Here is a 26,352-nt window from a genome sequence, read left to right as displayed (position 1 = left end):
AGCTAAAATTTAAAATAGATCTTTTCTTTTTTCTCTTTCTTTTTTTTTTCCTGATTCAATAACAGATGAACAAAATTATACCTAGGCAGTTTTGTGTCTCTTGTGCAGGTTTTGGATATCAATCTGAGTTAGAGGCAAGAGTGGCTGAAGCTGCCAGAAGACAGTACAACAAGCTGAAGATGCAGACAAAAGCTGAAATCAGGCAAACTATTGATCGTTTACTAGTAGGAGACTTCATTGTAAGTTTTAGCCCCCAAAATGTTTATGTAGGCTTTTTTGCCTTATGTTTTAGGACTTGAAGCTCTGAAGAGTGGGGTTTTTTTGTTGTTCATTTGTGTGGTGTTCTTTTTAAGAAAGTGGGGAGCTTTGCATGTGTTATTGTAGTATTCCTTTTGCTGTCAAACAGTCCATTTTTGTGGTGCAGACCTGTTGTGATTAATGGCAGAATAGTATTTTTCTGTTCTTGACTCCATTACTGAGATGGCTTTTTATTGGCTCCAGTGTGCATTGGAGCTCTGTTACATGAAACTTGTTAAATTTGTGTGTAACTTATTGAAAGATTATTTTCTAAATTAAAGAATTGTTCCACCTTTATTTGGTTTTGCTGCTTCTTTAGTTTTCAAGTAATATTAGTATATGTATCAGTATCATTAATCCCTGACTTTGGAGTTAGCTGTATTGATGCAAGATAGTTGTTTTGTATTGTTTTCAGTGAAATGAAAAAATATTTGTTCTGAAACAGTAATAGTTTGATGTTTGATAAAACACAGTCTAGTGCATGTTATATTTATGGATAGCCTTGACAAGGATTTACCTGATCCAGTGTCATGTAAAAGGTAGATGCCTTCTCTTAGCTAGGAAGGTAGGTTCACTCTCCTCACCTTAGAGATGGGGAGTCCCTCTGGAGAGGGATTCATTGCATCTGTCTTAGCATGGGATGTTTCACCTACTGAAAATGTCTTTTCGTTGACTGTAGTCGAGTCTGTGGTTTACCGAGTTACCAAACTTTAGTATGGCTGAAGTTAGTGAAGGTTAGCCCTCCAGGTGAAAAAGTGGCTGACTAGATTGATTTGTTTGATGTGGCTTTTTTTGCATGTGAAGGGAAGCTATTTCTTATGGGCTTTTATATTTTCCTTCTTAACTTGCAGGAAAACAGCAAAAGCTGGACCGTGCGCCTTGATATTTCTGCCCCTCAGGTGATCTTTCCTGATGATTTCAAATTTGTGGATCCAGTGTTAGTTGTTGTAGATCTGGGAAGAATATTACTGACCAATTCTGAAGGTATGATCTAGAATTATTGCAGCTTTCCTTTTCTTCCCACCTTCTCCCAGAAACTTCTTTGTCTGTGTAGAAATCAGAGATGTCCTAAGGCTGCTTTCCCCCCATAGAGTTTCACATAATAATTCTGCTACTATCAATACATTTTTAGTTAAGATTGGTATACAGTTTTAAAAATAATGGGGGGGTGTGAGGGTTTTTTTTGTTTTTTGGGGGGTTTGGGGTTGTTTGGGGATTAACTTTTAAATGAAAGGCTCCCCTGTGGTATCTTGCACCTCCTGAAGGCTGTGAACAGCTGTGAAGCTAGTGCTTCAAGCACTTTACCATAGATACGATTTTTGCTTAGACTGGTATAATCCAAGGAGGGGGGAGAATACTTTTGTTTGCTTGTTTGTTTACTATTTTTTTTTAATCCACAGAAGAATCTAAGAGGAGTGCAGATACTTTTTCTTCAGAAGTCAATGAATTGAGTGATGAGGAATATAAAACTCCTTTTGCAACTCCTCCCAATACTACACCACCAGAATCTAATAGTGACATCAAAATATCTGAATTTACTGGGGTAGAAATAAGTGAAGAGCAGCTACAAGCACACTTAATGAGTAAAAAAATGTATGAGAGATACACGCTTTCGTTTATGGACCTTCAGATCATGGTGGGCAGAGTGAAAGACAACTGGAAACACGTTCAGGATAGTGATGTGGGTCCCACTCATGTGGTAGAAAAATTCAACGTTCACCTGCAGTTGGAGCACAGATTGATATACACGTCTGACCCAAAATACCCAGGAGCTGTCTTGTCTGGCACTCTGCCAGACTTGAAAATTCATATCAATGAAGATAAAATATCGGCTCTGAAGAACTGTTGTACACAGCTGAGTACACCTGAAACTAAGTCTTCTGATGCCCTACATTTAGAGAAAGACAAGATTTTTGCAGAGGTAGACCAGCGTGGCAGTTTGCATGATTCTGTAATGAATCTAACACAGAGTGTTGTAATGCTGGAGCAACACACCAGGGAAGTTCTTGTTGAATCTCAGCTGCTTTTGGCTGAGTTCAAAGTAAACTGTATGCAGCTGGGTGTTGAAAGTAATGGACGATATATCTCAGTACTCAAGGTTTTTGGCACCAATGCCCATTTTGTGAAAAGGCCATATGATGCAGAAGTGTCCCTCACCGTTCATGGCCTGTTACTGGTTGATACTATGCAAACATATGGAACAGATTTTGATCTTTTGATGGCTTCACATAAGAATCTGAGTTTTGATGTGCCAACAGGGAGTCTTCGAGACAGCAAGGCACAGTCCCCAGTTTATGGACCATATGATGCACGTCCCATTGATGTAGCTAGTTTGGCAGAGAGATGCACTACAGCCTCAAACACTTCATCTGGTAACAATGGAAAAGATCAAGAGTCCCTGATAAAATTAGAGTATCAGTTTGTGAGTGCAGAATGCCCATCAATGAATTTGGATAGCAGTCTGCAGGTGATCTCTGTACAGGTGAACAACCTGGATATCATCCTTAATCCAGAGACTATTGTTGAGCTGATTGGATTTCTCCAGAAATCTTTCCCGAAGGAGAAAGAAGATGCTAGTCCTCAGCCTTTAATAGCTGACTTGGAAAGAGATTGGAGGGAACAGGAAACCTTCCAGTTGACTTATGTACAGAATACAGAGATAGCAGTTGATATTCACTGGTTGAATATACTCCTCCTCAGGACAGTTGGCCTGACAAATGGAGAAAAATATGGCAGAAAAATTGCAACAGCCAGTATTGGTGGCACCAAAGTCAATGTCTCCATGTGTAGTAAATTTGATGTAAATGGCTCTCTTGGATGCCTTCACCTTATGGACCTAACAGAAGATAGTGTTAAGAACCAGTATGTTGTCAGCATAGGGAATACAGTAAGGTATGAAAATCTCATTGGTGATGTGGATTACTTTGAATCTCTATTCTTCAGGCTTGATGATGGAAATAGCCTTCCAGATGCTTTAAGTTTCACTTTCACAGAAAAGTCGAAAGAGGAATGTTCTCTCAACCTCAAAATGGCCTCCTTACACTACAATCACTCGGCTAAATTTTTGAAAGAACTGACTTTGTCAATGGATGAATTGGAAGAGAATTTCCGCAGCATGCTGAAAAGTGCAGCTTCAAAAGTTACTACAGTCTTGGCAACTAAAACTGCTGAATACAGTGAAATGGTTTCTTTGTTTGATACGACGCCGCGATCACGAGATATTGCCAACCTGGAAGATAATGAAGGCTATGCGTTCGGATCGCAACCTCTCAAAACTGATACTATTAAGCTTATATTAAATGTAAACATTGAATCACCGATTGTCTCGATACCTCGAAAGCCTGGTAGCTCTGAACTGCTTGTAGGTCATCTAGGACAAATATCTATTCAGAATTTTGTACCAGGAGAAGATGAATCTACAAGTGATAGACTGCAAGTTGAAATTAAAGATATTAAAATGTATTCTTTAAATAGCAGTCAATTTACGAGCAAGAAGGAGCCTGCAAGTGAAATACCTCATGGACGGCATTCTTCAGGTCCTGCCAGTATTAATAGCCAGGAAGAATCTCATTTTACGCGTCATGACTTCTTTGAATCATTACATAAAGGCCATGGTATGTTAATCAGAGGACTCTTAATTGTTTTAATATGAGTAGTAGGTGGTACTAAAAATGTGTATTGACCATAGGTCTGATTTTATATTCTGTCTCACCCATCCTCCTGAAATACACTGCTCTATTTTAGTTACACTGGACAAGTTATTTTATTTATATCCATTTTTAGTCTCTTAAGCAAAACCTGAATAGTGCCTTTCATGCAGAAATTTAACAAAACGTAGCCATACATATGCTTATTTTAACATTGCTAAGAGATTCTGAGCAAGTTAAATAGCTACTATGTTATCTCTGCTGTACAGTCTTTAGAGGATAATCAGCTCAGTTATTATAATGTTGTTTTAATTTCACTTTCTCTTGACAGCTTTCCACATTCTGAATAACACCACCATCCAGTTTAAATTGGAGAAGATACCACTAGAGAGAGATTTGGATTTATCTTTTCCTATGAGTAACGAAGAGTTTGGAATATCAAGCATTATGAAGATTGAAGGCAAATTTGTGAACCCTCTTCAGGTACAGTGATGTAGTATTTCCACTATCAATATAAAAGTATTTCCCTACATAGAAGATACGTATTTTTCAGGCAAATCTCTTCAGGTTTAACGTGTTTTAGTTTAGAAATCAGATCCTTACACCTGTGGTTAGAAGAGACAATCTTAAACCATAATAACAATGACCAAAATTTCATCTTGTTTTGGGGCATTTTAGCCATCTTTATGAATTAGTCTGACTTTTACTTACCCTGAACACCTAGCACAGAAGGAAAATTAAATGTGTCACTGTCCAAATGCCACTGTCCAAGTATGTTTACTTGCAGTTCTAGTAGGAACTAAGAATTAAAATGCCATTATCTTGAAAAAATCTCTGCAGGAGCAGAGATTTTAAATAGAGGAAACTGAAACTTCTAAGAAGACAAGGAATGATGGCTAAGTAGAATGTTTTTTCCATATATTACTGTATAATCTCAGCATGGTAAATTAAGGCTAGTATGAGGAATTATTTTTAACTAACTGTGTGGGGATGCTTTTTTCCTAGGAATACAAAGTATCCTATTGTAGGATGGCATCCTGTTCTAGGATCCTATCCTGTATGTTTCCAGATTGTGTCATTTTACAGAGCTAATACAGAAGAACTGTTTTGCTTCAACTTTGCGTTGTACATTGTTCTGGATTATTTTTTACTTGTGAACAAACGTAAAATTTGTCTGGTTTGAAATTCCACGGTCTTTCCACTTGTGAGTGTTAAAATATATGTACTGATTTTATTAATATAGAGAGCTCTAACGTGATGGTTGTTCCTTTTTTCTACATTGTAGGTGGTGTTAGCAAAACATGTGTATGAACAAGTCCTTCAGACTCTGGATAATTTAATTTACAGTGAAGACTTGAACAAATTTCCAACCACTTCTGTATCTTCAACTTGTCACAGTTCTCCTTCAGCATCACTTCATAGTACAGGCACAGAAATCTCAAGTGAACGGAAGGAAAATGGCTTATTCAGCCATTCTAGTTTTAATTCTGTTCCAAACAAGCCATTAGCTGTCAGGGAAACAAAGTCTTTTACTCAGATTCAAGCAAACTTCCATATCTCAGAGCTCCAGGTTCAGTTAAGTGGTGATCTTACACTTGGTGCACAAGGCCTTGTCAGCCTTAAGTTTCAGGATTTTGATGTTGAGTTTGCCAAAGATCATCCTCAGACTTTGTCTATTCAGATTGCCTTGCGTTCTCTGCTAATGGAAGACCTTCTGGAAAAAAACCCAGACTCTATGTATAAGAATCTCATGGTGTCCCGTGGAGCACCCAAGCCATCCAGTTTAGCACATAAGGAATATCTTTCCCAGTCTTGTCCCTCAGTATCCAATGTAGAATATCCAGATATGCCACGTTCCCTACCTTCCCATATGGAAGAAGCACCTAATGTCTTTCAGCTATACCAAAGACCAGTTTGTGCCTCCCGTAAGAAGCAAAAAGAAGATGCTGATTCTGAGTATCCTCTGACTCCACCTCCTTCTCCAACAGCAGACAGATCCAAGTTGCCCTGTGGAAAAAGTAACTTTGATGATTCATTAGTTCATATCAACATATTTCTAGTGGATAGGAAACATCCTGAATTTTCTTCTCGCTATAACAAAATTAACCGTAGTGTAGATGTTGATTTTAATTGTCTAGATGTCTTAATAACTTTGCAAACTTGGGTAGTGATACTGGATTTCTTTGGGATTGGATCCACTGCTGATAACCATGCTATGAAGCTGCAACCTGAAGATACTCAGCAGACAATCAAATCAGAAATAAATACCTTGTCAGCGTCTCAAGCCCAAGAGCCTGTAAACACTAAGCTGGATCTGAAGGTATACTTGAAATGCAAAATAGTAATTGGATTGTTTGTCATAAAACGTCTCATTTGTAGAAACTTAAGGTGACATTTAAATCCAGTGTTTTATATTCTAGTGGAGAATGTGCATAAATTCAGACAGTAGATTTAAAGCATGTGTAGATGTAGTAAAAAAAAAAAAGTGCAGAAGTTACGGAAAAGCAAAACACTTGCAGAATGATTGGCTCCCTTGCTCTGTGACCCTCCTTAGACAGATGTGTGCCACTGGAGGGGACACTGAAGTAGAATGCTCTGTGTTCGTCCAATGGAGCTTTCATGGGTAGAGTTTGACACACACTCCCCCAGCCCATCCAGTCTGCTCTGTGCCTGAGAGTCTAAGGGAAGTGTAAGTCTTGTGGGAAGTGACTTGTTATTTCCCTGGGATAATGCAGGGCACAGAATAAATGTCTCTGATCTCTCATGACTTATAAGGTTGCTTCAATCTTAAAGACGTGACATACTGAGATTGGCACTGTGCTATTCTAGGTACTATGGAGTTTATTTTTTTTTAAAAAAGTGTATACTTTTATAAATATATATACATATATGTCTATACATATATTTAAAAACCTTTTTGTTAAAAATTATGTGTATATATATATATAGTCTTTCACCAGAGGTCCTGCAGTCTAACTTAAAAATGACAAGTCTTGAAAGAGAAGAGGATGAAGATAACAGTGCTAGGATTTGTTGATGACTTGATCATTCTAAATTGCTTGGGAGACCCGTTAATGTGCAAACAAGGAAGTCAAAAGGTTGCTTTCCTGCAGTGTCTCCCAGTCAGATAATTCTTGTTGGCATGTATGTGTTACAGTGCAATTGTCTTGAAAAAAATGTAACAAGGTGTTTCAGCTTTGAAGTCATATTGTTTAATGCCAACCTGTTCCTTTTTGTTTGACCAGGTCCATTCTTTATCGTTAGTACTGAATAAGACAACTAGTGAGCTTGCTAAAGCCAGTGTGTCGAAACTTGCAGCTCACTTGGAGGTGATTGGTGAGTAGATGGGAGGGCTAAGGTTGTGTGCAGTTTAAAATAAAGGGAGTTGTGATTGGAGATGCGTTTATTTTGGTGCTCATTGGCTTTTTTATGTGTTTCTTTCCTGGGCAAGATGTACGTTCTCTTCCCACTGCTTCTTCCTCTGCTTTTTCAGGCTTGATTTTAAATCAAGTGTAAATGCTGTGAACAATAGTGTATATTACTGTTTTAGAGAAAGTGTTCTATCTAGGCGTTCACAAATCAAAGTGGTGTGATCACATTAGGTACTGAAAGCATAGAGTTATGTTTGGATTAATATGATCTTTGTAGCAGAAAGACGTGATTTTCTTTGAACATGAGGTTTCATGTTTAATTGAATGTGATTTATTTAATTACTTGTAACAAGTTTATCCCACTAATAGAAACTTTTGGGTTTTAGTAACTTAGTCTGTGTTTGAGGATCCTAATTGTCTGTCTTTTGTTTTGCAGAGGGAGATTTAGCCCTGCAAGGAAGTATTGGAAGTCTGTCCTTAAGTGATCTTACAGCTCATGGAGAATTTTACAGAGAACGTTTCACTACAAGTGGTGAAGAAGCACTCATTTTCCAAGTCTTTAAGTATGAATTTAAACTTCTTGTTACTTGATATTAGCACCATTAACTCCTCTCCCCACCCCAAAAAAAAACAAACCAAAAACCAAACAAACCTAAAAAACCCAAACCCACAACCGTCAGATCTGCAAGATTCTGCTTTGGACACTTGTGACTTAAATGAGACTGAACATTTTCAATCGTAAACTTAACAATTTTTATTTTTTCTTTGTCCTGCAATGAAAAATAGTTTTTTATTTCCCTCCAAAGCTGTTCTTGAAAGTATTTAGGTGATAGTTTGTTCCTAGATAAAATAGTAGTTGTTTTTTAGAAGCTGGGAGAGGTTTTCAGCTGATGAAATAGATTTTCCATTACTCCTTAATTTTGGAATTAAGGGTTTGCTTTTGTCATAGTGTACTCTTGAAGTTGTTTTGTGTGAAGTAATAGTTTTTATCCTATAACATTTCATATTTTTGCACCCCCTCATCCACCCACAAGAATTAACCAGATTAGCAATTATCCAAGTAATGTTATGGAGTTAATTTCAAATGTAACAGCACACTGATTCAGAGTTGAATCTACATATTATCATGCGGTAGAGTACTTACCCTGTAAGCCACTGTTCACGTGTAAAATCACCAAAGGTGTATCTGTTAGATGCAGAGATTAGAGGTACATTCCAAATGCAGAATTTTCCTGTTTGCTTAATTAAAACTCAGTAGCACTTAAATATATGTAATTTAGAAATAATTAATATAAAACCAGTTTTTCATGTCTATAATTGAAATAGTTTTAATTGTATACTGTGAACATCAGTTTAATCCTCTGTATTATTATTTTGAATGCAAGAAAATGAATAGCACTCTCTGTAAAATGTAGCTAAGAGCTAAATTTTACTTTCAACCTTTCTCATAGATACGGGAGGCCAGATCCATTGCTACAGAGGGAGTGTGATGTTCGTGTCACTCTACGAATGGCATCTGTTCAGTATGTGCATACTCAGCGTTTCCAGGCAGAGGTGGTGTCTTTCATCCAACATTTTACTCAGCTTCAGGATGTCTTGGGGCGGCAAAGAGCAGCAATTGAAGGACAAACAGTATGTCTGGGGTTTTTCCTGCTCTTTCCTAGTCTATTTTTGGAAGTTGAAATGCAGTATAAAATTTATGTTAATACATCATCTCAGTGAGTTGAAATGATGGGAGGTTTTAGAGCTCTGATGTTAGTGGAGATTGCTCATACTCATCTTGTAGTTAAAAGACCTTATTTAGGACCATTCTGCTGCTATTTGAGAGTGGAGAACACCAAATTTGCACGTCACTTAAAACTTTGGCATATGGATCATGCTGTATGCACTGATATAGGTGTTCTCCTATCTTTGTGATGCTGGACAAAAAGGGCTCAAGACTTTTTCTTCCCATTTTCTCCACTGTTCACCAAGTAGTTATGATACCTGAATAAGGAGAACCAAGTGAGAAGTCCTTTTGTTCTGCTCAGGTGTATGTCTTTGATTAAGTGTGATGGCTGTTAGACTGAGAAAATCAGATGCTGAACTTCTGCATGATAGCGTATGCAAATAATCGTGACAGTCATAGCCTATTTTGTACAAAACCTAATGTGGGAGTGATTAATATAGTTAATAGTAATGTTTAAAAAGTCACTTCTCAGAATTGGAAGAAAGACAGTTAATACTTGCATATATTAACATGCTTCGTTGTGCATCAGTTAGGAAGTTTGAATCTGATTTTGAAACATCTGTTCTAAAAGATGTTTTTTTTCCTTCGGTACATAATTTTTCTGAAGTAATCTTTTCTTTAAGTAGTGAGCTGAGTAGTGTCTGTTAGGCCTCTTTTAGTTCAGTGGAGACTGTGCCTCACTCCTGATTGCTGCACCTGTTGTACAGGTGTGGGCTGTTTGCATCATACCCCTTTTTTAACTAGCCTTTATTCTCTGCCTAAAACAAGAGTTGGAGTTCTTTTTTTAATCACATCTTAATTTTGTAAATCAAAGAATAGTGTTGCTGAATTCAGTACTAACCAGTGTGAAATAATCACCCACTTCCTGTATTTTTAAAATTTTTTTTTAATTCATTTTTGCTCTTCCTAGGTAAGAGATAAAGCACAGCGAGCTTCCCGAGTTCTTCTTGATATTGAGGCTGGTGCTCCTGTTCTGCTTATACCTGAAAGCTCAAAGTCTAATAGTCTTATTGTAGCTAATCTTGGAAAACTGAAAGTCAAGAACAGATTTCTGTTTGCGGGTATGCAGGGTACTTTTTCATTAAAGAACAAGGTAAGAGCATTACTTCTTAGTTTAGCAGCTTGTGGTTTTTCTAGTTCATGTGCATTTTATTTCTATATCAAAATGGTAAATGATTCTTACATTTTCCTTTATATATGTATTTTGTACTAGTAGTAGGGAAACAGTCCATGCCGGTGTGCTGGGTAATCTGGATCTGGCCTGCTGCTGATCGTACCCAGCTGCTTCCTTCTGTGCCTGCACCTGGGCTTGCTTTCTGAGACCTTCAGGCAGGGGGGAGGCTGTTCTGTGGAACTCCCTAGAACTGGCCTTGTTAGGAAGCAGGACCCAGCTGGGTGCACACCTGAATGTGGGAACATAACAGGCTTTCAGCTAACCCTGTTTAGTAGCTTCTTCAACTCTTCACCAAACAAAATTTCAGCAGCATGAGCAGCAGAATAGAGATCTGTATTGGCTGAGACTTCCTGGAACACACTGGAGAACAGAATTGATTTTAATTACTTTTTTTTCTGCTGTTAATGAAACTGTGTGTGTGTAGTTGCTTTCATTAGGTGAAACCTAATGAAAGGTTTGTAGTGAGTGCTTGAACCTAGGCGCAGGACAGGGAATAGTTAGTGTTGCTGTTCAGAGATGCAGCCACAAAATTTGGGGTAAGGAAAATCCATCTCTGATGCTTTTCTGTATCTAACCTATGCAACAAAATGGGTAGTTGTTCTGGGAACCCCCTAATCCCATTTTAAAGGGGGGCAGAAATTGGGTGGACTAAATTGCTACAGCACTTCTGTGGCCTGTTACCTCCATCTGATTTATATCTACCAGTGTCTTTACTGTGAGGAAATACTGGACTGTAATATTGAGTTGTCTTCTGTGCTCTAGTGTGCTGATGTATTTAAAGGTTTGTAAGTGGTAGATTCCTAAGTTAATGTTAGAAGTTAAAAGAAAGGATGTGTGCATAGTAATTTTATTTCAATTTCAAAATACTGTGTTATGTAGCACTGTAGAAATGTGGGGTTTGAAATGGGATCAAGTGGGGTTTTGGGGTTTTGTTTTGTTTTCATTTTTTCTCTGTCCTATGTTTATTTTTGAGGATCTGATTTTACAAGGCAATGCATACAAGGATCCAGTTTTATTTGAGGTATTTCACATCTTTATAGTAGTGTTCAGGTGCTCCTCATTCATTACAAAAAAAGGAGGTTTTTCTTATGGAATTTAGCACTTTAGAAGTTCCTTTATATGTTAAAAATGATGTTTCTGTTCTAAAGGCTTTGCTGAATTCTGTAAGAATTGGATTTAAATTTGTTGTGGTGTGCGCTTTGTGCATGTCTGAGGAGCTATTAATTTGGATTTACTGCATAAATTCTTAGATTTATAGATGATGTGATGATTTTTCTTTGCATGTACTTTTCATCCTTTTCTTTACAGTATAAAGTTAAATGTTAATGTCTTCAAATTTTTAGTCTTAAAATCCTTGGTTGTGGCTGCAATGAATTTGTCCAATGAACAATAATTAAAAACCACGTAAGGCGAGCAAGATTAGTAATTAAAAACAGAAAGGAAAGTTTATGGGTAAGGACTGTGTGGTGACATCAGAAGGTGGATACAGAAAGAAGATGGGAAATGATAGTAACAATACTGCAGCCATGGGTAAAGTGAGAAATCCCAGAATAGGGGCAAGTGGAGGATTTTTTTTTTAGTTTTGTGCAAAAACCACTGGTTTTGAATTAATTTCTCATTGAAAAGATCTCACAGCTTTTTTGAAAACGTTGCTGAAAGAAACTTTTTTTAAAAAGAAAATGTTTTAATCTGCTGTTAAGGTTATAGAAAAAAAGGGGGCCATCTTTCTACAGTAAAAGATACTGGCATTCAAATAAAATATTTGGTTTTTTGACAGGAATTTGTTGCAGTTTGAACCTTGATGTATTGATTCCTTAAAATTTAAATTAAAAATCTATTGTTAATTACAAAATTACTTTTCATTAGCAGGATTCAGTTCAATTTTCATCTCCATTGGGAACCCCAAAACATAGCATGAAGAAAACAACGAGTGCTGATGAATCAAAAGTAGTGACAGAAGGATTGTTCATGAAAAAATCATCAGGAACAAACATTTCTAGGCTGAAGAGTGAGCCTATGCTGAATACGCTGAGTAAGCCACAAGGGCAGCAATCAAAGCTACCTATGGTACCAAACCCTGACAGCCCAGGTACGTGATAAATAGTAGAAATCCCATATAGCTCTTCTTTTTCATTGTAAAATAATGCAGTGCAATTTTGCTTATATATCTTAAATGACAGTGAAAAGTAACACTCTGGGTCTAAAGACTGTAGATTTAAAAAGAAAAGTCGTCTTAGTTTCAAGGTTGATTTTTGCAGCTTAAAGGATTAGGGAGTTTTAGTTCAGTTTCTGGAAGAACAATCCTGCAATTTGGGCATGTTTTGGGATGCGTATTGCAGACATATAAGGAGTACAGTTGGACTTTAATTAAAAATCTTACATTTATCTGTGAGTGAGCTTGATATCTCATAGTTACAAGTATTGATGAGTGTGAATTAAAAAAAATTAAAAAATCAGAATAACTTCCAGGAGAGACTAACTTTCTTTTTAAAGTAAGTTGCATTATTTTTGTACAGATTCTTTTTTTTTCTTTCTTAATGTATTATCTCCTGTGCACTTGCAGAGGATCACATCTGCCTCTTGGACTGCGTTATGGTTGATCTGCAGGACATGGACATATTTGCTGCGGAAAGATATCAGAGAGAGTATTCAAAGGCTGTGGAAGATACGAGTGTGGATTTGAGCTTTCCATCCTACTTCGTGAGGCAGACGGGAGGAAGCCTGTTAACAGAACCTTTCAGACTGAAGTTACGAGTAGAGAGAAACTTAGACAAGTGAGTTTAGATAAACAGGATCACTTTATGCTGTCAGCCTAAAGCCAGCCTTTTATATGCCTTTTATCGTACCTTAGAAGTATTGTCTGCTGTGTTATAGCACCTTGAAATACTGAGGTTTTGTCCTTTGTTGTAGAGAGCTCAGTCATGCAGTCGCAGACATATCGATACACGGCAATCTGTCATCAGTCCATTGCTCTCTGGATTTGAATAAGTATAAACTGATACGTGGACTGCTGGAGAACAACCTTGGGGAGCCGATAGAGGAGTTCATGCGGCCTTATGATTTGCAGGATCCAAGAATTCATGTAAGAGGAAGTATATGCAGATGAAATTCTGTCTTGAAATGTCTGGTGTTTTTGCTGATTAGGCTAAATCTGCTGTTTTCTTGTAGTTTACCAGGTGGACTGGTAGATTTAAAAAAAAAAAAAAAATTAGGTAGATAAACAGTGAAAGAACCTTTTTGTCTCTAGATACTCCTGTGAATTCAGGTCTGTGTGAAAATGGTTAATAGACATTTTCCAAGTTGAACATTACACTGTTGTGAAACGTAACTTTTTTCCCAGCAATGCTTAATGAAACTCTTTGAAGGAGAAAGGCACTACAGCTGTTTGAGTTTGTCTGAAATAACAAAATTTAATTCTGGAATGAAAGTTAAAACAGATACTCTTAGAAGGAATGTTGGTGTTTTCCACTTTCAGACAGTTTTGAGTGGAGAAGTGTACACTTCTATGTCATTCCTCATTGACATGGTTAATGTGAGCCTGGAACTGATGGATCCAAAAGGAAAAGATGGATGCAGCTCCTTAGCCAGGTATGAATTTTCTTTCATTACTGAATACTTTATCCTAAATACTGTGCTCATCTGAGATATTATAGGACAGGAGTTAACATCATACATGAAATTATGGCTTAATAATGAAACAGAATTTCTTAATTAGAGTCCAAACTGAGAGTTTCAGCTGCTCTGAAAGATGAAAGGGAATGACTCTGTTTAAAAGATACCATCTGTGTCTTTCAAGTTGTCCTTGAAATCACAGTTCAGTTGACTTGCCCAAGACAAATGGTATTCTAATTAAGAAAATGTTGAGCGGTAATCTTAAATAAAACAGATTTCTGCTATGTTCTTTTGTTGTTTAAATCCAGAAGGTTCTGTACCAGTGGAATTTTATGTACGGTATAGATCTGCTTTCTATCTCTATGACATGAGATGTGATTATAGTTATTTTAGAAAATATGTAAATGAAAGATATAGCAATCTACCATGCATACTTCTAAAACAAGTGACTTCTAGAAATAAATGAGCTACAAGACTCCTAAATGTATTGTTTTGCTTTTTATTCTCCTAGGTTTGATTTTAAGAAATCCAAGTTGCTTTTTGAAAGCTCTTCAAATGGAACAAAGTCTGTCAATTTAGTTTCTCATTCCATGATGGCATTTGACACGCGTTATGCTGGACAGAAGTCTACTGCAGGCACGCCGAATGTGTTCAATTGCATCTTCCAGTCATCAAAGAACACTAGTAGTCCTGGAGCAATCCAGATTGAATTGCACTTCAGGTTGGTAATTCTGGGAATTGTTTGTTTGTTTTTAATAATGACATACTCTATCAGGATTGTCTTGTTTTTAGTACAGCTGTTATTAATGTAGATAAATTTGCTGGCACTGTATTTAAACCTGAAGAAATTTTCAGGCTGGTCAGTGGTACTTGATAGATTTAAATCTGCAATTATTAGTTAACCGAAGGTTGTTGGATTTTAAATTTTTTTTTTCCCCTTATTGTTGCAATAAAAAATAGGTTTGAATGTGTAATGTGTCGGATGAAGTTAAAATTATTAAAATCAGTAGTGCTTAAAGCTTGGTAAGTCTGGCATATCACTTGTATGTTTGCATAAAACCATATTATAGAATTTTTAATATATGTTGTGCAAAAACTGTTTGCCAGTAGGTGTCACACTTGTCTTTCTGAGAGAATCAAAAAAATACAGAAATAACACCTCTTTCAAAAAACAATCTCTGTGTTCTCTTCTGTATTCTATCCTACACTGATTGTTTTTCCTTATCCAAATCTCTTGGAATGCTTGAAGGCATCACAGTGGATATCTGATTTGTTCTAATTTAATATTGAAAACAGGAATATAAATTATTATGTCCATATTTACCTGTATCAGCATGATGTTTTGTTGAGGGATGTTAACTAACAAAAAGAGGGTGAAGTGAGACGACTAGAGATGTTGCTTTCACTTTTGATGAGGCCCAGTGACCAAACTCACCTTTCTAACTCATTTCTATAAGAATAATACCTTCTGAAGCAGTTGTAGGAGTAATGTAGAAAATAATGTGTGGATTGTTTCAGTCCAGTAGAAAATCTTGAAGACATTTGTTCATCCAAAACAAACAAACTTTAGGCAATTAAGAGAAATTTGTTGTATAGATTTGGATAATTCATGATGGTTTTAAGGACTTAATAAGTTTGTGCTCAGAAAGACACCAAGATTTTGATTTGAATAAAACCATTTGAATAAACCAAGATTTTTATTTGAATAAAATACCATGAGATTTACAAAAAACCCCAAAAAAAGTAGTTTTCATGTAACTGTTGATCCAGTGTCTGCCTAGATTGGAGGTTAGTTTGCACAGTATAGCCTAATCTGGTTCATGAATGATAATTTTAGGAATTGTCTTCCCAAACGTTGTGCTTTTAAATTTTCGCCACATAAGCATGTGTTATGTTTTTACTGGTGAGAGCATCCTTGGCACTAGATGCAAGCTTTTGCAGAGCTCAGTGGTAGTGTTATACTGGCTCGTGCCTTTTGGAAATATCCTGGAGAGCCAGGGAGGGTTAAAGGCTTTTACTATTGGAAGCAGTGCAGGCAGGCTGCTTCTCACAAAGGAATTACAGTTCTTTAGAGATTTTATAGTTCAGAATGTGCTGGATATAAAATTGTTTCATGGTATTTAAGCACTTAGATTATTTTCCAGTTAGCATGACCAAATATAATTGGTATTCCAGATCGTGAAGCCAAACGCTTTTATCCCTCCTAGCCAGATATTCAAACTGTGATGCTAAAAGTTCAGTCAGGCTAGCATTTTTTCTGAATGACAAAGCAGCTTCCTGTGCTGCAAAATGCTGTCAGGGTGTGAGAGGAAACACACTGTACGTCTAATATTTTAGAGGGATATGGAGCCAGACCTAGATTTCACACGCAGCGCGTTGGGTTTGATACCGAACAGATGTAAAATAATAATAAAAAGATCAGTTTTAAAATTTGAAACTTTGCAAATTAGTATCGATAATGTAAATGTATTAAAGGAGCTGGAGCTTTTATAAGTTAATTTCTTGTTACATAGTTTTTCAATACATCTTTTGTATCATTACAGCTTAGAATTCATGCAGTTAAGATCTGTTGGGTTTCTGTGGGTACAGCAGCTTGATGGATTTCAATCTGTTTATATATATGTATTTTAAAGGCCAGACACTCTAAACTAAGTGTATCCCTGTAAAGTTCATGTGGTTCTTACTAGCCAGATAGTGGTAGTTTCTGCATCATTTTAAATATATGCAAGATGTAAAGTTCGTATGTATGCTTCTCTCTTCTTAAAAGGTCTACCAAGGATTCCTCCAGTTTCACAGTTGTTCTGAACAATCTTCGTGTATTTCTAATCTTTGACTGGCTGTTACTTGTTCATGACTTTTTATATACTCCTGGAGATACCAAAAAGCGGGAAAAACACCTTTCTTCCCGGCAACGCACTTACAGCAGTGAAGCAGCTGTCATTCCAAAAGCAGTGAAAAGTGGAGTAGTTACAAAACGTTCATCGCTACCTGTGTCTGCAGAAAAACAACTGGAAGTTAAGGTTAATGTGACAGGTAAATGTATTATTCTCTAGTGCTTTTTTTGGAACATTTCTGATTAAAAGCCATGTGCTAGTGGAAAAACAGGTCCTTTAAAGGACAGAAAATCAAGAAACCTGCTACAAATGCTTAAAATACCTTAATGGTATTTCGATTGCCATGTTTATTATTTCTCATTTTGTTTTGTTAAGGAACTGAATTTGTGGTTGTGGAAGACATGTCTTGTTTCGATACCAATGCAATTATTTTGAAGGGGACTACTGTTCTCACGTACAAGCCCAAGTTGTTAGATCGTCCTTTCTCTGGTAGTTTGTTTGGCATTGAGGTAAGAAGAAATAAATTTGCTTTTGTAAAACATGTAAGATTAGAGGAGCTTGTGAAAATACTTTACTATAAATATATATACAACAGGAATAGTCCACGGGTGATTTTTGAAGTGTGTTAGTTCCTCATCAGATGCTCTCATTCTACAGCAATTTTAAGAATGGTTTTAATTGTTTCTATCAAGACCTTGAAACACTTGACTATGATCTCAAAATACTGCTAGTTACTAATCTAGCTACGAGTCATGAACTCGCAAATTAATTAAAGGCTGAGGAGTGACTGGGCAGACAGAAGCCCGTGTGGTCAGCAAAGGCCTGCAGGCTGTAATCATAATTGACTTGAGGTGAACAAGCAGCATCATGCCATTGGAACATGCAAGTAGGGCTCTTTTGCGAGTAGGAATTTTGAGTATGCAAGGTGATCCTGGCATCCTGTTCAGCAGAGTAGGACCACAGCTGGAGTGCTGTGGCCAGTCTTGGGGAAACAGAGCTGAAGAAGCTCTGAACAATTGTGAGGAGAGCAGCAAGAACACTCAGAATTGAGGGGTATGTAAGATGTTTGGAAAGTTTAAAAGAACTTGCTCAGAAGAAGAGGCTGTGCAGAGATGTGGTAAATCATAAATGGTTATTGTAGACCAAAGAACAAAGTGTTTTCCATATCTGTGATGGGAGAAGTAGTGAAGTTAAGCTTAGCAGTAAAGGAAATATTTTGTTGCGTATCAGAATCTCTTTGCCTGAACACACAGCACAGCTGGGCACTGGAATAAATTGTCTGGAAAGATTTTGGAATCTCTGCTGTTTAAAGTTTACAAAGGAATTGTCTGTAGAGAACAGTTTGGCTGTAGTTCACGTTTTGTGATAGAGAGTCAGTCTTTGATTTCAAGGTTCTTGCCAGACCTGTTCTCTCTGTTTCTAATTTTTTTTTAAAAAATTTTTAAATTTTAGGTTTTTTCATGCCGGTTGGGAAATGAGCAAGAGACTGCACTGTCGATTATTGATCCAGTACAAATTCATGTGGAACTTGTTGGGAATGCTTCCTACCCAAGTGGTTCAGGACTGTTGGATGCTTTCAACAGTGAGGATTTTCCTCCTATTCTAGAGGTAATATTAAGGGCCTGAATAAAATTATATGCAATAGGGAATACTAGATTGTGGTCTTGCACAGTTTTTTTTTATGGCCAAGGATTCAATAGAATACTTTCAAATATATAAGTAAAGAATAAGATAAATTTTTCCTGAAGTGGAAAAGGCAAAGAAACAAGCATGCAAAAAGTGCTCTTAGTGATAACGAAGGAGTGATTTTTGGGATATATTGTAGAGATTAATAGTGGGGAAAAAAGTGGGCTGATAATGTAGACACGTTAGGTAGTTACTAATAACTGAAAGAAAAGGGTTTACTTTCTGTATCTCATTGTTAGTGTGGATTAGAGGGGAAATCTTTTTAGAGACTTCTTTTTACCATTATAGTAAAGGAAAACATTTTTCCTGATGTGTGCTTTTGGTTGTTAGTAAATTATAAGTTTGGTAATTTTATTCCTGGAGCTTTAAAACAGTGTGGTCATCAGATTTTAGTATTAAATTGTATCTTCCTTTGGGAAAAGCTTTGTTAATAACGAAAGTATACAACAAAAATAAGTAGAAAAGGGTAACTGACCTTGTTTTTTAATTTTTCATTTAGATTCAGTTGCAAGCACTGGATATCAGACTGTCATACAATGATGTTCAACTATTCTTGGCGATTGTGAAGTCAATTCCTCAACAGACGAGTGCAGCTATGCCTGACTCGACTGTATCAGTTGCTGAAAATACTGCTGATCCTTCTAGTTCAGCACTGGTGAATGAGCCTTCCTCCTTGACACATGAAAACAGAGAGACATCCAAACGAGTGTTGGATCCTATTCTGGGTACGTTTTTAGCTGTTGGAGTGAAGCCATTTTTTATATCTAAAGGAGGTTTCTGCAGTGTGAAGCTAGACTATATGCTTAACACAAAAGATGTTGATGTCTTCATTGTGTAAAACCCTTCATTGATTTGCATTATCTGATGATAGCATTATAGTGATGATACTATAAAAAAAAAGTAGATTTTTTTTTCCTGCTTGTAGTATGAGAGTGGATTGTTTATAGTAAGTTTTATTTAGCACGGGGAGAGGGGCCACCTCTTCAAACTCATTAAACTGACAGTGAAATGTAAAGCGTCATAATTACCAGTTCTCTCTTCATGTCTAGCAATCTTTTGTTTTGGTGGCATTGCTTTTTTACAAACTAAAAATTGTGTGTGGTCAGAACTACTGCCTGACAGTAATGAGGAAACACACACTAGTAAAAAAGGCTTTCTTCTCTGCTGCTGTGCTGGAGAGTCATGAAGGGTGTTCAAAGTAAATAAGTAATTGTGTTCTGAATTAAAGGTTGGTTTACAAAAAAAATTTTAGTCCCAACTGAAATTCATGAAGTACGTTGGCTTCCTATAGGAGAATAAAAATAGCCCATATATAATAGAATGTAAACATTATGGGCTGGAGGTTTGGGTTTTGGCTTCTTTTTTGTAAAAGCAGTGCTGAATCACGTGCTTTTTCTACAGTTGCAATCTTAAACAAACAAAACCCCATGTTTCACACAGATATATCTTAATTTTAGAAAGGAAAACAAGTAGATAATTGTCAAGGAGTTATGATTGGTTGGTTAACTGTTCGCTTACAGAGGTACAGCTGGCTCGCCTCCAGGACTTGGGATTCAATATGGAAGATTGTCGGAAAGCTCTTTTGATCTGCCAAGGTAACCTCAAATATTCTTAGTTGGTCTTGCAGATTGTTCCGATTACCTAACTTGCAATTAAGTAAAAACTTTCAGGCTGTAAGGTAGCTGATCCAGAGGCAGTATTTCCTTCTCTTCTCTACTTTGGCTCTGTGTTGACACATCATCTTAAGCATTCTCATTATTCTGTTCTGCTGCTGTGTAGAACCTACCCCCTAAAGATTCTTGCCTTTTGGGATGTCGTGTGTGGGGTGTTGGAGTGTATTTTTGTTTGGGGGTTTGGGTTGTTTTTTTTTCTTTTATGCTATACCTATTTCTTGCTATTATCCATCTCTTTAGAGCATATGTTTTCATCTCTCCCTTTTTGAATCATGTATTTTACCTACTTCTACATGCAGTATACGTAAAAAGAGAATGAAACTTTAACACAAGTGATTGTTTAGCACTGACTTATTTCCCACCTTATTTATAGGCATTCATTGTATTAATACAGATTTATACTATGTTGCCACTCGGTTTGCAAACTTCAAAACGCATTTCTTATTCTTAGAAAATACCAATGTAGTTATTATCTTATATTAATGTTATTAAATAGAATACATTCAAGGTACCGTTGGTGTCTTGCTATACTTCTTAAGAGAGAGAGAATTAGTTTGCTTCCATATGTTTTTTAAATAAGTACATTTCATTGAGAAAGTAGATGATTGATTGGTTGTTTGGTTTTATCTAAGGTGACTTGAAAAAAGCAGCGAGTTGGTTATTTAAGAATGCTGAACCTTTGAAATCAGTTTCCCTGACCTCTTCTGGTCGAGATAGCCAGGGGATTTTGCCTTTTCAGTTCATCTCTGGAGTGGAAATAAAAGCAGAAAGTATATGCATTTGCTTTATTGATGACTGCATGGACTGTGACGTTCCCCTTGCTGAGTTAACCTTTTCACGTGAGTGTCTTGTTTTGCTGAGTAAGTTGCATAAAAATACTGTCAGTTGCTGCGTACCTTCAGCACCATGCTCTAGTTCTTAGGACTTGTGAAATTTCAGCTGACAGTGTTGTGGTGGTAGTGGTTGTTGTGTGGAGTTTTGGGTTTTGGGGGGTTCTTTTTTGTTGTTGTTTGTGTTTAGTTTTTGTTTGGTTTAAGTTTTGTTTTTAAGAAGATTACAGTCTTCGTAGGGTTAACATTCTGGTTTCCCCTTTATACATCCCATAACAAATGGAATCTGTCCTGAGCAGAACCCTAGAGAGGCTCCATGTTGTAAAGCATGGCTGTCTATAAATGTTTTTGAAGAGTATTATGATACACTTCTTGTACCATTTCAGTTTAAAAGACAAAACCTTCCATTGCTTACTTAACAGTTCACAAAATCAGGAAACTTGATTGTTTTGCATTAATATAGCATTCACTTGTTTTTTCAGGTTTGAATTTTCTCCAACATTTGAGAGCCAGCCCTGAAGGCTATGCTCATTTTACCCTCTCTGGAGATTATTACAATCGTGAGCTTTCAGGTGAAATACTGGGGGGTTTGTTGTTTCCTTTATTTGAGTTTAGGAAAACAGCCTTGCCTACTACAGTAGCTTGAAATTCATCCAACATGAAATGCATATAAGGGAATGTGAAAGGTTGACTTCTGTGAGCGTGTGTGTGAGAACATGTGATCCTAGACAAGATATCCTAACTCGGTATCAGATGGAGGGACGTGGAAAGTAGAGAGATTGGTGATGTCAAAGTTGCACTGAAGTTTTCAAATGTAATTGCATAAAAAGGTTATCCAAGAACATGAGAGTTACGTAACTAGGCATCTCTATTCACTTTTTTAGTATTTAATTGTTTTGATGCATTCAGTTTGTAAATTATTTCAGGAAGGAAAAGCACGTGAGGATAGGTGATTAGGCTGAAGACAAGGGATTAGCCTAAGACGACCATCATAATTTATATTTTAGATACAAAAAAGCAAGTTATGCCTCAATACAAGTCAGCCACTTACAAAAGAAATGATCTAGTTCTGTGTTTTCTCTGAACTGTGAGAAACTAGATTTTCTATTATAAAATTGGTGACAACCACCTCAGAAATTATCTGTAAATAACAAGGTAGTTTTTCTGTTTTTAAAAATACGTAGGGTGGGTTTTTTAAAATAGCTTTTAGACCTTTTTCTTTTGTGATACTGAATAGTAGGCCAACTTGTGTATAATTGTGTGAAAATCATTTTCAAAACTATTTCAGAGAACTTAGTTCCAGCTAAATTCAATATGAAGCTGTAATTGCCTTCTAATGCTTTCCTCGGAATCAGGATATTTCTGCAAGACCCTGCATATAGCATGCACTGATTCAAATAGAGGAGGTAGAGCAACTTAGTATTAGGTAGTAAATTAAATCTGTAGGCTAACTAGTTCATCTTGAACACAGGTTGAAAGTAGAGGATCTCATTATTAAAGGTGCATTATTAAATACTTAGGTATGCAAACAGCATTCCAACGTGGCTTTCAAATGTATAATCCATGTGACATTGTCTGTTCTCAGGCTGGGAGCCGTTTATCGAGCCCTGGCCCTGTTCAGTTTCTTGGCAACAACAAGCTTCAAGCCGCCTCCACCCGTCCCGACTGAAGCTGGAAGTAAAGGCTAAACACCGTTTGGATATAAACATTACCTCTGTCTTCATAGGTATGTAGGAGTGTTCCCCGAGAGCATCACCATACAGTCTGATTTTCACTGTACGGAAAATGACAGACACTTCTAATTGAGTCCTGCTGGTGTCCCATGGATGGAGAGAGGGAGATCTGGCCAAGTCCCTCGATAGTTCACATGATACTGTACACAGGTGTGCATTCAGGCAGCCTGTATTTTATCAGATATTGTGAAAGTGTAAAGACATGAGCTACATATTTTAGAGGTTAGTAGGAATTCTTTTGCTGGTCATATGAATTCTATCAAATTCATATGTTATTTGAAATTTATTTTTAATCAGAAACAGGCTTTCATCTAAAGCTTTCCATACTTTACAGTACTCAAAAATATTTTGATAAGGTCGTAATTTTTCAGTACATTGACAGGCATAGTGGGGAGCTACTCATTTCAGTTCTGCAGTTTCTGAAAACCTGAGCTGTCAATTCCCACCTCAGGAAATCAAAATACTTTGGTCATCATTAACTCAAACTTCATGTCAGCTTCTGCATTGTGAGACTGTGATTGTGTGCATTTCCCAGAAATATTGTTGCTTATTCTGTATGCAAATCTGAATAATTTGGTGGTCATGACAAAGACGACATAAATGCCTGAACTTGCATATGTAACAGAAGAGCCTTCCTGATTCCTTGAATATTTATTTCTTTCCTCCCGCAAGGCCTGTGGGGCTGACAGAAAGAGGGAGCAAGGTGGGAGGAAAAGATGCAAATCAATGATTCTGAAGAGTTCCCATGATGCTTTTTAATGCTAGTGATAACAAGTAGTAAGGCTGGTTTATGATTAATATTGTGCCAGAGGACTCTGTTGGTGCCTTGATATTTATGCAGGAATGTGCATGTACCTCTTGAAAAGCAAAAAAAAATTTAGAAACTGCTTCTAACATGAAAATATTTAAGGTTAATTGCCTCTGCAGGGAGAGCTCTTACATTGCCACAGGAGTATCTTAAGAACATGAAATTCCACTGAAAGTTTAAAAAAGTTTAAGAATATAAAAAATTTGTTTTTGAAGACACTACTGTAGTTTCATGAGCTGTTGTTTGTCTTTAACTTATGGAAGAGGCTCATAGAAAAAGCAGTGAAGTAAAACTTTCACCATTAAAGTGGAGTAACTTTAGTGTTGTGAATTTAACATACTTTTCAATTACTTTGTTTACTGCCACCTTGGAGACATTTGCTGTCTGTGCTTATATTCCTCTAGAACAATACACCTGTACCAAACAGTCATGGATGGAGGATTACTGTAAACAGGACAAAGAAGTGAATGTAATCAGTTCAGAAGACTGGATGGGTTCTTCGGTGGATCCACCATGTTTTGGGCAGAGTATGATACTCATTGATTACACTTTATTTTAAACAGTCCTGACATACACAGTCATCTGTCTAATGTATTGCAAACATAAGTATTTGGTCTTCAGAGCATACAATGAATTGTTAGACATATTTGGCAAAAAAGACAAAAATGCTATTTTCTGTTCAGTTGTGTTTAGTTCTTTAAAAACAAAAGCCTTTCTGGCTACTTAGCTTTGAATGAAGACTTTGCATTGCTAGTTCTGCTTCCTTTTTTTGTCACACATTCTCAATTAATGAGTGACTATTAAATAAGAGTATTGAGTTTCGGGTGTGTGCAGTTCAGAGGTGATCTTTCTGTACCCCCGAAGACCTAAATGACTGAGTTTTGGAAAAAATACTGTTATACTGGTGAAACAATTCTCTAAGTAATAGCTCTTGATGTGCAGCTGGTTTTTTCAGCTTCTTTTCTCCCAGTGTTACTTCTGGAAGAAATTTTAGTAATTCAAATGCCAGCTTAGTGTAAGCAAATGGATAGAGACTTATACACAGATTGCATGATGGCAACTGTCTGTATCTTTCCTGATGCATGATGCGGAAAATTATACCTGTACTTGTGTGGTTTTTTTCTTACCTACTAACTTTGTCTTTCCTGTCTGCCAGGCCTTCCTCTTGTCTACCTTAGAACTAGGAGTACAGCCAGTTTGACTAACCTAGAGCATCAAATCTATGCTAGAGGTACTGTATAGCAGAGAGAGTCAAAAAGGTTTTTTTTTCTTCTTTGGAAGGCTCTTGTACAATAAACACTGTGTTGTATGTGTGACTTGCTGGTAGATTGGCCTCTCCATTTAAAACAAACACACAAACACCCTTTTCTAGAGAGACAGTGTACTGTGATTAAAAATAGCATAATAAAATCACAAAATTTTTAAATTTTCTATTCTAAAAATATCCAACAGTATGTTTTGTATACGTACTTATGCTTGATTCAGCATGTATATTTAGCTACTTAAAACTTTAAGATGCCTTCAGAATGAACAATCTGTTCTCAATAAGCCTTAGGAAGCAAGATATTCCTAATAAATATCCTGTTAATTTATTTATTTTATATTTAACAGTATAGTCTTCGGGCAAAACCATCCAGTTTAAAGCAAGATTTCTTAATTTTTATTTTTTAAGATTTGTGACATTATGGAAGACAAAATGGCACGCTTGATAAATAAGTTGCCCCTGTAGAAAAGTTGCTGAATGGGAGGAGAGAAAGCGTTCTATAAATCTACATCTGTGGCCCATTCAGACTGCGTCTTAGAAACATTTTCTCTGAGTGGTTGCAGACAGTTTGTAGATGTTTAGAAAAAAGCCCCAAAAATGGAAAATGATAGAAGGATTAATTTTGTTGGGGTATTTTTCAGGAAGGTTTTTTTTGTGGAAAAAAAAAAAACAAACAACAAAACCTTGTTAATATTTATTGCTTGACTTTTAGTGGGTGTTGCAATGAAATGAATTATGGAAGAACTTCCTCATGATGGTAGTCTTTATTTTCAGGCACTAGTCTCAAAATGCAACTTTTACGTTGTGTTTTCTTTTGAAAATCAGGCCATAGTCCCAAAAATTCTTTTTAAGTCTCAAAAAATAAACTGACAACTGTTTAAATGCCAGAGTAAAAGTTCCTTTGGCTCCTGGTCTGTAATTTTGTAGAACCTGAGCTAGCCAAAAAATTGTATAAAGTCAAGCTCAACACTAAAAAGCTTGTTTTATTTGCAGTTGGCAAAAAATCAGAGTTTTCATTTTCAAGAATTTCATCTTCTTGCCATTTAATTGGAAAGAACTTTCTCTGTTAGCTTTAGAGGGATCAGATTTAAGTCTCCACTGACAATGTAAGGTATATAGGAATTTGTTGTCACTGATTTGGAAGACAGTTGTGTGTGATCATTAATAACTCCTTCAAAAACTTACCTACCCTCCCTGTGTTATCCCTTCTTGCCTCTGTAAACCTGTGCTTAAGTTATGCTTAGTTAGACACATGTCATAGTGGGATGAATGGATCTCAGAACATGAAGTACTTCACCTTGATATCAGTCAGCCTCTGGAGTGACTGCAGATAAGTTCTGTGAGACAGATTTCATTTCTGTCTCTCATTTCTTTCTAAATTTCATTTCTTCTGCTTTAAGCAGCTGATTTATTGCATGTGCCTTCTTTCTACTTCTCTCATACAAAAAGATGTATGTATTTAAGGAGCAGCCATTTATCTTCTTTTTTAAGTAGTTACTGGAATTTGACAGGGTTTTTTTTTTTCTGTCCAAGCACAGTAAGTATTTTCACAGATATGTACTGCAGCATGGAAGACGAGAGTAACACTTGTGTGCTTGTTAGTAATGCATACTTGAAAAAAGTCAAACGTAGGTGAAGTTTCTCGTTCTGCAGTCTGTTTTTTAACAAAACCAGATTACCTTTGGTTGCATTCA

At 36.6% G+C, this 26,352-nt stretch overlaps 1 protein-coding gene across 7 annotated transcripts in view; it reads left to right on the top strand.

Moving 5' to 3' along the window:
• VPS13D (vacuolar protein sorting 13 homolog D) overlaps nt 1-26,352 on the top strand; it is a 94,447-nt gene that overhangs the window by 12,019 nt on the left and 56,076 nt on the right. For 4 of the 7 annotated variants that reach the window (XM_068414972.1, XM_068414974.1, XM_068414975.1 and 1 more), the window contains exons 17-40: nt 109-239; nt 1,149-1,281; nt 1,698-3,911; nt 4,276-4,427; nt 5,230-6,264; nt 7,190-7,280; nt 7,752-7,878; nt 8,767-8,947; nt 9,955-10,137; nt 12,085-12,307; nt 12,782-12,992; nt 13,129-13,300; nt 13,694-13,806; nt 14,342-14,551; nt 16,598-16,863; nt 17,040-17,173; nt 18,117-18,272; nt 18,850-19,075; nt 19,871-19,945; nt 20,656-20,862; nt 21,336-21,425; nt 22,439-22,579; nt 23,799-23,921; nt 24,551-24,625. In XM_068414972.1, the coding sequence (XP_068271073.1) occupies nt 109-239; nt 1,149-1,281; nt 1,698-3,911; nt 4,276-4,427; nt 5,230-6,264; nt 7,190-7,280; nt 7,752-7,878; nt 8,767-8,947; nt 9,955-10,137; nt 12,085-12,307; nt 12,782-12,992; nt 13,129-13,300; nt 13,694-13,806; nt 14,342-14,551; nt 16,598-16,863; nt 17,040-17,173; nt 18,117-18,272; nt 18,850-19,075; nt 19,871-19,945; nt 20,656-20,862; nt 21,336-21,425; nt 22,439-22,579; nt 23,799-23,921; nt 24,551-24,625 (6,669 nt within the window). The remainder of the gene's footprint in view (nt 1-108; nt 240-1,148; nt 1,282-1,697; nt 3,912-4,275; nt 4,428-5,229; nt 6,265-7,189; nt 7,281-7,751; nt 7,879-8,766; nt 8,948-9,954; nt 10,138-12,084; nt 12,308-12,781; nt 12,993-13,128; nt 13,301-13,693; nt 13,807-14,341; nt 14,552-16,597; nt 16,864-17,039; nt 17,174-18,116; nt 18,273-18,849; nt 19,076-19,870; nt 19,946-20,655; nt 20,863-21,335; nt 21,426-22,438; nt 22,580-23,798; nt 23,922-24,550; nt 24,626-26,352) is intronic. The other 3 variants (XM_068414976.1, XM_068414978.1, XM_068414977.1) reach the window with 3 other exon arrangements.

This window comes from Nyctibius grandis, chromosome 17, assembly GCF_013368605.1.
Source record: "Nyctibius grandis isolate bNycGra1 chromosome 17, bNycGra1.pri, whole genome shotgun sequence".
In the NCBI taxonomy this organism is placed as follows: domain Eukaryota; kingdom Metazoa; phylum Chordata; class Aves; order Nyctibiiformes; family Nyctibiidae; genus Nyctibius; species Nyctibius grandis.
The sequence above is the reverse complement of the archived record's forward strand: the minus strand, read 5'-3'. Positions and strand labels throughout refer to the sequence as shown.